The 15,517-nt window shown below is 33.4% G+C and overlaps 1 protein-coding gene across 4 annotated transcripts in view; it reads left to right on the forward strand.

Annotated features, from left to right (window-relative positions):
• The window catches only part of LOC106790448 (discoidin domain-containing receptor 2), a 149,575-nt gene that overhangs the window by 131,995 nt on the left and 2,063 nt on the right, over positions 1-15,517 (forward strand). For all 4 annotated transcript variants that reach the window (XM_014755381.1, XM_014755631.1, XM_014755545.1 and 1 more), the window contains 7 exons: positions 720-840; positions 2,223-2,368; positions 3,366-3,679; positions 6,189-6,380; positions 9,082-9,174; positions 10,940-11,081; positions 15,341-15,490. In XM_014755381.1, the coding sequence (XP_014610867.1) occupies positions 720-840; positions 2,223-2,368; positions 3,366-3,679; positions 6,189-6,380; positions 9,082-9,174; positions 10,940-11,081; positions 15,341-15,490 (1,158 nt within the window). The remainder of the gene's footprint in view (positions 1-719; positions 841-2,222; positions 2,369-3,365; positions 3,680-6,188; positions 6,381-9,081; positions 9,175-10,939; positions 11,082-15,340; positions 15,491-15,517) is intronic.

A 15,517-nucleotide genomic window follows, 5' to 3' on the forward strand; every position in this document is an offset into this window, starting at 1 on the left:
TTAATATAAGTTTCATTAAAATCTATTCACTTTTAGTATTAAAAATATTTACCAAAACTGTAAAAAGTCTTATTTCCGACTTCGTCGGAAGGCGCTTTGCATTGATAACAATGCCGAGGAATTACTAGCAATGACTGATTTCCGGCTTCGACGGTAACATATATAACAATATATATATCGATTATCAAAAGGAATATCGATAAATAATCATACTCCAGTCGATGCAACGAAATATTGCTCTCTTCCTTCCACCACCTCTCCTCTTTCTCTTTCTCTTTCTCTCTTTCTCTCTTGGTCGTGATGAATTTAATCCGGAGATGAATCGATAACGCAGCTTCGAGCCCGCAGAGTGAGAGGAATGAAACGTCGTTCGATGTACAATATCCATGGGTCGATATAACGGCGTGTGAGTTGGTCCTCGAATCGTTTCTCTGTTTCCGTTTCATCGGCTATGAATATTCTGCGAGAAAGAGAGAGAAAGAGAAATAGAATGAGTGAGATCGGGCGAGTATGCGAGTGAACTAGTGAGTCAGAATGAATATGAGTACCTACGACTATATGAGTACTATGATAGTATGAGTAAGAGTATGAATACTAGGAATAGTTTCTGGCAGCGTATCGCTTTTAACCCTAGCTTTCTCTCTCAAATATACTACATGCTCGATGTGTGTGCATAAATGTCAGATGCATTAACGATAACGCTTGATATTCGACCGCAGGTTTCGGTACAGGAAGAGAGCGAGGACAAGGGACCAATTTGCCCCCCTCTACCAGCCCAATACCATCCTTCTACCTATAACACGACTACACAGCTTCACGAGACCATCGCCAATTATACAGGTTAGTGTCAAAGTTCATTCTATGCTCAAACCTTTCGATACACTATCCCAACAAAGGTGTCTCTATATTTGAAGTAATGTTCTTTAGAGTGCAATCCCATGTCATTTTGATCATCCATAAGAGTATTTCGGATTGCTTTCAAATGTTCCTTTTACTTATCTAAATGTTAGATGTGTATATATATATATTAGAATATTCTATTAAGGGAAGATAATATTGTAGGGATTAATTTGTAATAGTTATCGATTAAATGATATTCACATATAATAATAGTATATGATAAATATCTGTGTGTATTTGTATTATTTAAGAAATACTTTTAGGATTATTTAATAATTTAAAATCGTGTAAATGATTTGAATAATTTTTTTGATCGCGTTTTGAGAATCAGTGAAAATTTATTTAATTATTTAATTTTTAATTTATAAAATAAAGTAGATATATATATATATACACGCGCTGACAATTCGAAAAGAAAAATATTATGATAGACAATTTCTCGTTTCGTCGGGATAAAATGAGAGAAAGAAAGTCTTCGAAAACTGCTTTTGATTTTCCCTACTCGGTAGATCGACTCTCTCGTGGTTCGCTTCATTGACGATATTCGATAGTTTCGTTCTACTATATTTTCAAAACTCAACGAGAGAGAGAGAGATTCCGTGGTGAATTGCTGGGCCACTGTATTCGAATGACACAATTTCGATCATCCTCCTAACTATTTCGTTTCGTATGAAATGGCGTTTCCCTTTTCCGTACATTTCGCAACGTACAAGAGTTAGGTGGGTTCCACTCTCTTCACCTTACTCGAAAACAACATTTTTATATTTCATATACGAGAGAATATATACGAAAGAGAAGACAAATTCTTAAGTTGGAAACTTTGAAAATTTACTTTCCAAACTGTTCGTGATTTCATCTCCTTCTACCATTTTCCTCTATATAACCTCGTTTTTTTTTTTTTTTTTTAACTTTTTTGATAAATAGATTTCGATTTAAAGTATAACGGAAAGGTTCCAAAGTCGGATATAAAGAATGAGTTTGTCGTACCATATTCCAAGTATATATATTTCTATCAAATTCGATAAATAAGAAAATAACATAAGTACCTATTCTACATATATATATATACATGCATACATTTATAGAATATTTTATAATATTTCTAAGAAATATATGAGAAAAAAAAAATCCATTCGATAAGCCACATTTTACAATTACAATTGTTCAACTTGATATTTAATAATGATACACCATAAAATACTACGGAGACTTCTCTTGTTCTCAAATTATTGTTAACCATTTGTTCTTTTTCTTTTTATTCGCGAATAAAAATGTCTATTAGGATTTGAATGTTCTATCATTATCGTCAAATTATTGTCCAGGTGTTAGCGAGGTGCAACCAGTGTTACTGAACACGCCGATCGAGCTTGCCAGGCCAATCCCAACGGTTCAAGAATATCCAACCAATAATCCACCGCCTATACCACCCCCACCGGAAAAATATTATGCCAGTACAGAGATCTGTAAGGTGAGCCTTAAGAAAAGAAAAAAAGAAAAATATACTAACGTCAGACACGCGATCGAAACGATCCTACTAGTATTACTTTAGGTGCATTAATACGATCACTCGAGTAATAAGAAGCAAAGCCTGTCTGCTTCAAGTTAGAATACAAGAGAGGTTGTTGAATTTCGTGCAAAGCTAGTACGCTTTTGAGAAGTTTGCGATATCGGAGCGTAAGGATCGTTCTCACGACGTTAATCTCGCTACGCTTTTATTCCTTATTTTGATCCGTTAGAATTTCTCTGTCGTACATCCTCCTCCTCTTCCTCTTTCTACTCCTACTCTTACTCCTACTCCTATCTTTTACTTTACCGCGCAGCATAAAACTCGAAAAAGGAATGAAACTCTCTTACCGGATATAGGTAAGTATATAGAATAATATTAGGTTACCCCCTAAGTTCTTTACTTTTTGTTTTGTTTTTTCGATGCGAAATCAATAAACGATATTTATTGTTTAAGATTGATTTAGTGTTGTTATATATGAATCGTTCTGTTCTATATTACTTTCTTCCATCTCTCAGGAAATCTCATTATAAACATTTTTCTTTGCAAAAAGAAACAAAAAGGTACGATATTTGTACGAATTGTGATATTTTATCATTTAATTTTTAGTTCCTGACGATGATAAACATTCCACCAATTTTCATCCTACCAACGATATATAAATATATATCTCGTTGATCAAATAAAACCAAATCTGTATCTGTAGGTAGATTTATTTCATTCTTCTCTTTTTTTTTCTTTTTTCTTTTTCGTTTGAAAAAATTTGATCCATCAAATTGGAGAGAAGAGAAGAAAAAAAAAAAGAAAATATTTATTTAAAAAAAATGACACACAGGTTGAAAATATATAACATTAAGTATACAATAAAATTGAATTTAATTCAACGAGACATATATTTATGTTTGTCGGTTGTTCGAATGATTTTGGTTTATTGGTGATCCGATTTTCATTGATATTGCAGAGTCCTTTACCACCTTTACCACCTTCTCCGACACCAAGCACAACAGCAGCTATGAGTGCAAAAGCATCAAGTAGCCTGACGAGTTACAGTGCTGAGGACACGCTTACCGAGGAAGAGGATGATACGGCTGAGTGCATCCTGGACTTCCCACGGGAAAAGCTCAACATCGTTGAGAATCTCGGATGTGGATATTTCGGTGACGTACATCTTTGCGAGGTCGACAGGTTTCCTGGATACGATGACGTCTTCAGGAACACAGACAGCGATCAAGTCGTCGTTAAATCTTTAAAGCCAGGATCGTCGAATGCTCTTAAGTAAGTTGACGTATATATATTTATGTGTGTGTATGTGTCATAGTAGTAGGAGTTCTTTTAAACAACCATCTCTAAGATTTTCTCTTTTTATCTTTCATCAATTTTATATTATTTTATTTTCAATTTAAATCATTCGCGTTAATCTAATACTTCAAGAATTTTACATTAATGTTGTATGCAATATTGTTGGTAAAAATGATTCTTCATTTTATTCGATAAATCATTTGATATTTTCTATTAAAAAATAATTCAAAATAATAATCAATAATCATTGTAGTCATAATCATATAAGTCGCTTTAATTTGTAACAAAAGATAATCAATATCAATGAGTTTAATATGAAATAAATGTCCATATATAAAATTTATAATGAAAACGTATTGTATATAAATACTTTATTTAGAAATGATGATGATGATGATGATTATTATTATTATTATTATTGAATTCTAATATCGTTATAAGAAATTTCATTAACGAATTGAAATCGTATTGATTCTATACTAGGTTTCGTACACTATGACCAGATCGGAAACGAAGCGGAAAGTACATTTCGTTGGAAAATCAACGACGCGTTATCGACGATGTAGAAAGGATCAGGAATCGAGTAGTCGTACGTCGAAGCGAGCTTTTATCAGCCACGAAACGTTTTATCGTTCACAGAGCAAGGGTACAAGACTAGCTAGCAGCACAGGGTTAGGGGTGGTTAGGGGTTGAACGGTTAGACTGAACGCGACGTTCGTTCGTTCGTTCGTTCGTTCGTTCGTTCATTTTATTTTTTCGCACGACATAGTTTCATCCGGGAAACGATTCGATGAAAGGAAAAAGAAACAGACAGAACTGGCAGAGAAAAGTAAAGGGGGGTGGTATGAGAAAGGAATAGATAGGAAAGAATAGAAAGTAAAGATAAAAACGCAAATGAATGTTCGACCCTGACCAAAAAAAAAAAAAATAAAAAAAAAAAAGAAGAAACAAAAAATACGACTAGAGATAGGTATACTTTTCTCTTTTTTTCTTTTTTCTTTTTTTTCCCCGACTATCCGACCACCCCCCACCAAGACTGACCATAATCATCATCGTCATCGTTATACTAGTCGTAACCATCCAACGAATTTTCCTATATTACGAGCCAATGCATTTTCTCGATTCGGTTTATTATATTCCATCGTTCGACTGTACGATTGTGAGAAAGGAATAGAAAAAAATAAAAAAAGTATAGGGTTGGGGGAAGAGGGAAACTGGAGCCGGAGACATCAGGGGTTGGGGTAAAATTCTTTTAACTTCGAACGCTTTCGATGAAATTTTCTATAATCATTTTTGACGATCTATTACCCCTTCTCTCTTTCTCTCTCTCTCTCTCTTTTTCTCTTTTTTCTTTTACTCGTCGAAATTAAAGGGAAAAAGTGGAAGGGCGGGGGAGGGAGGATGGTAATAAAATCATTCGTATGGGAAATGATCGATATTGTTCGATCGATTTCAATTTAATTCGGTAGCGCGCGATAATTATGCATTTTAGTTGATTAACTACGCACCTAGATGGAATTTCATGGATGCTTCTCGTCTGGGAGCGTAGAACGTTTGAACGGTATGTCATAAACTACAAGAGCACCACGATTATTGTACCTATGCACGGATGCGTAGTATAACTCGACGCCATTCCACGTATTCCTCGTATAACCGCGAAACAGCTTATCCTCGTCTTCCCATCCCTTTCCACATCCCTTTCCCCATCCCTTAGTTCGTCTTAAACTCTAAACGCAACCCCCTTCACCTAATTCCATCATTTATTATAACGATATCGTAATAGAGAAACGCGTTTTAATTAATTATTTTCTTGCGTTACACATTTTCTTTTACTTTTTTTTTTTCTATCATTTTTCATGCAACTATATATTTTATTTTATTATTATTCTATGTTAGTTGCGTTGAAATATATTATTTAGTTTTTGTTGGATTATCAAAGAGTCGAATAATGATGGGCATGGTTAGTAAATGGAATGAGTGGCCCATTCGAAAAAAAATATAATCAAAATTGTATACTATCCGATACTTATAATATATAAGATTATATTTTATATTTTAATATATTTTTTTTCATATATAATTTATATATTTGATATATATATATATTTCTACACGAGACACACAAATATGACCTCTTTAAAAATGTGGAATAAGTGTGATAAAGTGTACGTAAAAAAAAAGAAAAAACATTAACTGGGACTCGTAAAAAAGATATAATAAAAAGACAATATTTTATTTTATGATTAGATCGTAATAATATCATTCTTGTAATATTTTTTGTCTTCCAATCGAAATACTAGACAACGTGATCACGTTAGTATTATGTTGCATATATCGATTGAACATTCGCAATACTTTCAATATAAGTTTTCTTCCAATATTCAATAACTAAAAACCTGATACGCGAAAAGAAAAAAAAAGAAAAGAAAGTAGAAGGACACCATGAAGAAATTACTCGTAAATGTAACGATGTATGTTTTTATAGGATAGAATTTCAACAAGAGGCAAAAAGATTGGCACGTCTCACAGATCGTAACGTTGGTCGACTGCTTGGTGCCAGTCTTGAGAACGATCCTATGTGTATCGTATTGGAAAATGGCGCTTATGGGGATTTGAATCAGTACCTACAAAATCACATAGCCGAAACTTCAACCGTGCACACTGCCAAGACACTGAGGTAAATATATTTTTAACTAACAACAATTCATTTATTATTTGTACACTAATTATATATTTAATGTTCATTAAAATCATCGTTGCGTTAACAATTCGTGTAAAAAAAAAAAAAAAACAAAAAGAAAAGAATTAATATCAGCGTGGAAATGAAATATTAAATTACGTTGATGAAATAGGAAAATATTTTCAACAAAGAGAACCTAATTAGATTTTTGTAAAGAGCACGTTTTATTTATTTTTCGTTGTTGTATTTGTTTTTCTTTTCTATGTCGGTAAAAGATAATTCCGAACAAAAAAAAATAAAATTTATTATTTTAATTTTGTCTTTTTTTCTTAAATATATTTCAAAAGAGGGATAGAGATAAAACAAAAAAATGTAGTGGAAACGCGATAGATTTCAATGGAAATAGAAATAGAACGATCTTAAATAACTATCTCGTTAATGATCGCAAGAGATTTTGAATTATTACTCAGAAAAAAAAAGTTAATCGTGGGATATTCGATTCTACAACAATTGGGAGGTATAGTAGTTTCTCCTAGGAATACATATATATATATATATATATATATACCCATGGCGAGTTTGCCCATTATCGAACAATTAGCATCGTTTAATGGACAAGTCGTTATTGTGTTTGCGAGCTAGCACCGATTTCGGTTCATCGATAGCATTGAAAATCATTAGACGTTATATTCTCAACTTTATAACGTGTTGTGCAACGAATTCACAACTTTGGCCGATTTACTAAAACGATTTTGATCAATTAATTTTCAGTTACCATCGTCAGTTTTCTATACGAATAATAAATTCACAAACACATTTATATAGAATTATATATAATATATGTATAAAACGTATACGTATAAACATGCACGCACGCACGCACGCACGCACGCACACTCATATATATATAGATAAAAACATGGTTTTAACAAAATTTAATGCTGTACTCGTTGCCGCTCTATATATTTTCTCGAAATCAGCTTAACTCTCACATCCTGCCTGCGTATTATAATTCACGAAGTGTATATTGACGCGAACAATATTAAAAAAAATAACACGTAGTCTGGATAATCCCTACCGTCCCACCCCTCACCTCTTTTTTTTCTCTATTTTATCCTTCCGACTGAGCAGAACGCAAAATGAAAAAATAAAATAAGGATTAACCAAAAGAAGAAAAAAAAAAAAAGGAAGAAGAAGAAGAAGAAACAAACGCACACGCGCATGCGCCCGCGAACAAATTCATAGATCTAATTCGCAAAACGAGTATGCCCTTCCCCTTTCTTTTAATTTTTTTATTTTTTTATTTCAATTTTTCAACACCACGCACGAGAGATAGGAAATAATATCGATGGGGAACAAATTTGGTGACATCGGTCGAGTATACTTCGTCAAATGTTGTTGATACCCATGGAAAAGTAAAGAGGATTTTTGTGGGGAAGGCGGCGAGGGGGAAGAACGATGATTGTCAAACCTCTCTTATGATAAAGCGACATTATTTTCAATTATTGTTTGAAAGGTAAATGGAACAATGGAGAACTACCGGAGAGAAAAAAAATAAACCACCAAAAACAAAAAAAAAGAAGAATAGGACAAAATACAGGTGGCGAGGGTGGGATGAGGTGTGGTGGAGTTAAAAAAAAGAGTTGGGTGGGAGGCGGAGGGGGGAGGGGGGAAAAAAGCGTGAAATGAAACGGGAGTCGAATTCGATAGCACTCGAAAGATACGCGAAATCGGCTGAAAATGAGAGGTGAGCGATAGAGAGGATCCCCCTAAACCCCCACACACGCCCCCACGCCCCCCGCCCGTTGTTGGTGCACGTGACAGTTGTCGACGAGGAGACAACACGCATTTTTCGTAACTCCTGTTCACGGATTTGCCGAACAAGTTTCCGTCTCTCGTTATTCGACATATGTACGTATGTCCCATTTCCTCTTCCCCCCCCCTATTCACCCCTCCCCATCAAAACATACATATCCACCTAACTATAAAGTATTACGAATTATTTATATTTCAAAACGTAAATAATACGTCGTAGTATTAACAACGAACAAATTGAATCCAATTAAAACCTGACAATTGATATATTCATTGAAAACAAAAAAAAATAATAAAAAGAAAAAAGATAAAATTGTTAAAAAATAGAAAGTAGATAAATTCAATTACGGATCAGTTTAAAAATGTGTAAGCAATGATCGCGAACTAATGAAATTATCCTGTAAAAATGTCCTAGTTAATTAAAAGTAAATCAAATGTCTAGGCGAAGATATGGAAGATGTTATTATCTGTCAAGTGAACACGATAGTTAATCCACGTGATGTTTTCACACCGAACAAGTTCGGTAGTTATAACTGTTACTGAACTTGTTGTTAGTTCAGTAACAGGAAAGCGCAATAAGAAAGACAATTAATTTAACTATTAGAATGTTACAAGATTGTATATATATGTATATAACAGTAAAACATATACGATGTTCATAATATAATCTAGAATAGAAAGAGAACGCGATCTATTTATCTATCTATCTATCTATCTACCTATCTATCTCACGGTATTCGTTGAACAGCCCACCAACACCTGTCTATGTATTATATCGTTAGCGTATATCCGCAATATAACCGATGCAAACGACTTAACCTTATACATAGTTTCTCGTGGCAAATTCAATGACGGCAACAACCGCCTGTTCTTCGTGTTCTAGTTTCGGCACGTTGGTTTACATGGCCACGCAAATAGCATCTGGCATGAAGTACTTGGAGGAAATGGACTTCGTGCATCGGGATCTAGCCACAAGGTAACGACACCATACCTTCCTACCTACCTACCTACCTACCTACCTACCTCTCGCGAGATAGTACGAACAAGACCTACAAACACGCCCCTCATTTGTCTTTTCCTTCGTCTTTTAATTCTATTCTCGAAATGACCTACCCTTCTATCCCTTCTACCCCCCCCCTACTCCATCTATCCAACTGCATCCCAGCACCCAGCAGCACCCCAACACAAATGGATCAAATGGAATAACAACTAACGAAGAAGGTAACGTTTTAAACGTTAAACGAAATTAGCTGGTTCTCCTATGTTTCCTTCGAACCCTTTCATATTACTATATTTTCTTTCGAACCCCCTTCGGTCTTTAAGGTCGCATCAAGGGTTTAACCAAGCTGGCACAAAGTCATTAAATTCAAGAAGGGTTTGCCCCGTCACAAGGCGGCGACGCACTACGTCACGTGTTGGAATTATTAACTCTGATCATAAACCTTGATCATAACGCCTTTGTCGGGAAACTTGGCTCGATATTAAGACCTACTCACAGAACCCAAACCTTAGACTCAAAGTATCCGGAATATAAAGTTCCATTAGTCTCTATAATTTATTGAAACAAATTCTTGCTTAAATTATCGGATAAGATATCAAATAAGAGAGAAGGGAACTCCATTATTATTATTATTGTTGTTGTTGTTGTTGTTTCATTATTCTTTCCTCTCTTGAAAATGAATCTCAAAGATTTTGGAAACTTTTTCTCATCTCACCCGGGAAATTCAGCATCGTTGGTTTTAATTATTGTTGAGTGCATAAGAAAAAAAAAAAAAGAAATTTATTCCAAAGAAAAAAACTACGTAACTTAAAATAAATAAATAAATAAATAATATGGTAAATAGTTATATACACAGGCTATAAAGTAAGTAACATTTTATTTGAAAACGAGAGAAAATAATGTAGCTTTACGTTATTTTAAATCACTTTAAATTCCAAATACCTGTGAGATGTTAAGTAGGTGTCAATAAAGGATTTATTTATGGTACTTCGCGAAAATCTGACAATGAGTTAAAGGAAAGAAAGGAAAGGAAGGAAAAATTCAGAATTCGTCTGATTTTTATATTTTTACGAGTAGAAAAAGTTGAGAGTAAATCTGGTTGTAGGTAGAATGAGAAAGAGAAAGAAAGAAAATAGTACTGTACTGAGAATGTATTATGTTCGTGAAACTATGAAATAAAAACATGGAACAGTGGAATGACTGGGTGATGGGAGTACCCACTAAATCTTTCTTTCTCTTTTTCTCTTTTTCTCTTTTGCTATCTTCTTTCCTTCCTTCCTTCCTTCCTTCCGAAATAGGCGAGACGATAAACGACCTGGATTTTACGTTGCAAATCAGGAAAGAAACTTTTGAACGACGACGTAAAGGCTGTCTCGAGAGTTCGTTTCATCGAGTTCTCCAAATCCTGGAAAAAAGAATTATTGGAAGAAAAATCCTCGTCCTCTCTTTCTTTCTTTATTTCTTTATTTCTTTCCAGATAAGTTTCGTAAACGTTTCTTATGGAGATTTTTCTTTCCTTATCCCCCCCGTTATTTTCCTTTTCGCAAAATCGAAAATAAAAGTAAATGTAAAATAAAATGAGGAAAGATTCTTTTTTTTCCTTTCTCCAAACAAGACCACCACACCAACCCCCGTAAAAATAATATGTTCTTAACGTATTTCCTTTTTCTTGTTTTTTTTTTTGTTTTGTTTTTCTTTTGGTATCTTCTTCTTCTTCTTCTCCTTATTCTTTATTTTACAGAAATTGTTTGGTGTGTCAAAATTATACCATCAAGATATCAGACTTGGGTTCTGGTAGGAACGCATACGCGGCCGATTATTTCCGAATCGAAGGACGACCACCTTTACCCATAAGATGGATGGCTTGGGAATCCATGCTGATGGTAAGATTTGAAAAAAATATCACGAGAATAAATGATTAGATTAATTCTTTCTTTTTTTCTTTATGTTGTACGCTAATAGTAGAGAACGTTTAATCGAAAATAATTCAACGAATATTCGCATCAATTTTTTGTTACCCAACGATAACAAAATATACGTAGGGATTCACTCGTTAAAAGAAACCAAAAGTATTTAACGAGGAGAGAGAAAGATAGATAAAAAGAGAGAGAGAGAGAGAAAATAGGAAAAAAGAAAAAAAAGAAGATAAAAAACAAAATAGAAAGAGCCGATCGGGCGAGAACGACTTTATATATCCTGTGATGCGAAAGGTGGAAAAAGAGTAGCAGTAAGAGTAGTAGTAGTAGTAGTAGTAGTAGTAATAGTAATAGTAGTAGTTGTAGTTGCAGTAGTAGTAGTAGTAGTCCAGTTATATAAAACGGGTTGAGAGCAGTTTTGATTTCATTCCAGCGTTACGGAGGTGTGCTTTCGGCGAATTGTGAATACATACATATATAGGTGGTATATATATATACTATATATATATATATATAGATATATATATACCTACGTACCTATCTATCTATCTATTCTCGTATTCCCGATGAAATTCGGTTTACTTTGAATATTTTTTTCACTCAATGTTATTTTCCTCAAAGTGGAGACAAAACTTTTGAAAAAGTTCAAAGCAAGTCCCATAAGCAAACGCAAAACTATTGCTTAGACGATCGTTTTGTCGATATCTCGATTTCTCGATGGTTATTATATCAGACGATCGTGACGATTAAAAATAACGACCTAGAGCAAAACCGGAGTTGAACTATAGATTCGATTTTTCTACGTCGCGTATCCTTCCTTTTTTTTTCTTTTTTTTTATTCTTTCTCCCCAAAGTCCACCAATCCAGTTTTCGTTAATCGCCCGAACGAAATACGTGCGACAAATCGAACGTTATTTTTTTTAACATATACATCGACAAATACGAATACGAAAGGATCTGGAAAATATGACGTTGAAACGCGTTAACGAATGTTCGATGACGATTACTAAAACGTAACATTAAAAAATGCTTCAAAACGCGGCGGATTATTTAACACGGTTACGTATAATTGTTGATTGATTAAAAAGAAACATATTTCTTTTGATAATAATGAGATCGAATAATTAACAATAAAAAAGGGGAATCGAAAGAATGAAAAAGGGAACACGTATAAACGAAATATTCGTATTAATATTTCGCAAAATGAAATATATTGATTGCATATTTATCACGCGTACGGATATTCGTTTGTATAAAGTAATAATTATTAAAAAAAAAAAAAAAGAAAAAGATAATATTTCGATCTACGAGATAAATTTTCCTTATAATATCACACAATTCGGTTATATTTAATAGAATTAATTTTCTTCTACGTGGATAATAAATCTTGTCAAGCGTTACGACGTAAGATCGATAAAATTTTTTGAAACGGGGATTTTCATTTCAAGATTTTTACCGTCAAAACTATCGGGCTGCTGCCCACCCACCCCGCATACGTCGGACATATTTTTTTACGCGAAAGAAAAAAGAGAGTCGATTAAAAAAATTTCGAACGATTCCATCGAAAATTTTGAAAGGGGGAAAAGAAAAGAAAAGAAAAGAAAAAAAGAAAAATCATTAATTTCCAAAGTATCTCGATAGAATTTCAAATCACAAATTTGTATTGTAAACCGTTGGTTGATACGTTGTGGTTTTACAAAATGATCAATACTTTTTTTTCAACACAAGTAAGTCGATCCAATAATATTTTTAATACAAAAGCATCATCATTGACCGTTAGAAAATCTTTCTATATAATTTTATCACAACTCTTACACACTCTCTCACCCCTCTATCGTATCATCATTTTTCGTTTTTTTTTTTTTGCATTTCATAACGTTTTATATAATACATCCATCCATCCATCCGTTCGCCGAGTTATTCTAGTCTGAAAAAAAAAAAAAAAGAGAGAAAGAGAGAGAAAAATAAATGGGAATTAAAATAAAACGAATAAGATAAAAATAAAAATAGGAAAAGAACAAAAAGAGTGTCTTCGGTCGACCAACCGAATTCGAAATTCGGAATATGATGTATTATAATTTAGAAAAAACCAAAATATATATTTGCGTATATAGTATTATATAATAAAATAAAAATGAACGGGGGTATAAAATAATCTGAAAATAGAAAAAGGATAAAAAGCAACCGTTGGTATATCGGAGGTTATATTTAATACTTGACCAACGAACGCTCGAGTTCGCAATTCCCTTCATCCCCCAGCCCCCGTCGTCCCCATAGTCGTTTAAAATTGACTGCATCATTAATGCTTCATTATTGCTCATCGTTTATCCGAGGCTGCCTATTGTACTGGCGCTAATGAAACGCGTCCGCTTAATACGCTCGAAATACCGCTTCAAGAATTATCTAAAATTAGCGTCGTTTTGATGATTGAACGTTGACTTTATCGCATCCGATACTTTGCTAGAGTAGACGAACGTCCAACGATATGACTTCATAAAGTTTATTAATCCTTTGACAAAAGAACGGAACGTTCTCTCACTTTTTCCTACCCCCTTTAGCTCCTAACCCCCTAACCCATTCCCATGGAAACCTGAAATATTGCACCCCGCGCAATATCTCGACTTAACGGTCCCTCACAAACTCGAAAAATCCTCCACGCCCATGATTTTTCCTCCTGTTTTCTATTAAATCTTTTTTCTCTGTGTGTAACTCCCGATAAGAAGAAATAAAGAAAGAAAGAAAAACAAGAACAATGTGCGTGGCCCATTTATCAAGACACGATTGAAATATAATTCGTATTATTGTGTAGAACAAAATAATAAATTAATTCATATATATATGTGTACAATATTGAAATATTAGAATAAATTTTCAACTGTAAGTCATCATTGGGAATTAACGTTAAAACAATTATAAATATTAATAGAATACATTAAAGAATGCAATATAGTTCAAATAATTGTTAAGTAATCGATGCAAGTGTCTGTTGTTGTCTAAAAGTTAGAAGTATATGTTCTGTGTACCGTCCTCTTCGAAGTCTCCTGTTAGACTGAGTCATTGTCATCTAGAAATTTACTTTTATTGAAAGTTGTTTATATGACTTTCCGAACGTTGCGCATGTGTATAAAGTGAATAATATTCCTAATCAATATAATTTCAGAGTAAAACGTTTAAATTTAAACATTTCTTTACTTTTTATGTAATTGTTTAACCAAAGGTATATTTATTAAAACAATTGTTAAAACAATTATATAAATTATATATATCCCCATTTATCTTCTCATGACAAACACATCTCGTAATAACTATCCATCGATATATTTCATAAATACATACACACATATATAACACAACTAACAGTAGAATTTACCATAATCTCGTTTAAGTATCGATCGATTATGAATTCTATCTCTCTCTCTCTCTTTCTTTTCATGTAGTTTCATAAAATTTAATTTTTACCGTTGTCTGAGAACGTTTCATTTTCCAAAAAAAAAGATTTTACAAATCTCATCTTCGAATATTTTTTTTTCCCCTCTAACGAATACTTACATACATATATATATATATATTAATTATAACAACGTTTATATCGATAATAAAAGAGGAGAAAAAAGAAAATTATGATCGAGTATATAAAAAGTGGGTATTGCTTTTTATATTAAATCGGAAGGATCTCGTAAAATGTGACATGCAATAGCCTATGACACTACAAAGCCGATGGCACTAATACGTAAACCATTTTACGAGTTACCCCTTCCTATACTCAAGCTCTTTGCTTAAACTCCAAGACACTCACGGAGACTTCAAGTTTGTCGAACTAGGAACGCAAGAGGGTGAATACAGTTTCCATAATTAACTAAGAAGGGTGTTAGATTTCACGCTACCTTTTAGACACGCGTATTAACATTTTCTTTATTTTTCTTTTCTTTATCTTAAATAAATAACATTTATTTTTATATAAATTTGATTAAATTTTTCCAATATATTTTCTATTAATAATTGATTAATATCTTATGTTATATAATTATTATTGATACGAGTGTTAATGATGAAAATTTTTGAAAGAAAAAAATAAGTAAAGAAGTTTAGTTTGCGGCATGTTAACTTTGAGATAGAAAATATCGTCGGATAATTTTCTAAGCGTGATAGTTTATATAATACAAAGAAAAAACAATTTGAAGTGGCTAAACACTGGTCGTTTGTGTCTTATGTTTCACGCTAATTAGGGAAGGCACACGTCGAAGAGCGACGTCTGGGCTTTCGCTGTCACGCTATGGGAAATTTTAACCTTTGCCAGGGAGCAACCCTTTGAAGAACTTCCGGATCATCGCGTGGTCGAGAATGCGACGTATTTTTACCAAGAGGACGACAGACGAGTAAGTAAAGGAAAAACCCCCATCTCA

Source organism: Polistes canadensis, unplaced genomic scaffold (genome assembly GCF_001313835.1).
Source record: "Polistes canadensis isolate GaletaPanama2010 unplaced genomic scaffold, ASM131383v1 scaffold_0, whole genome shotgun sequence".
NCBI lineage: Eukaryota > Metazoa > Arthropoda > Insecta > Hymenoptera > Vespidae > Polistes > Polistes canadensis.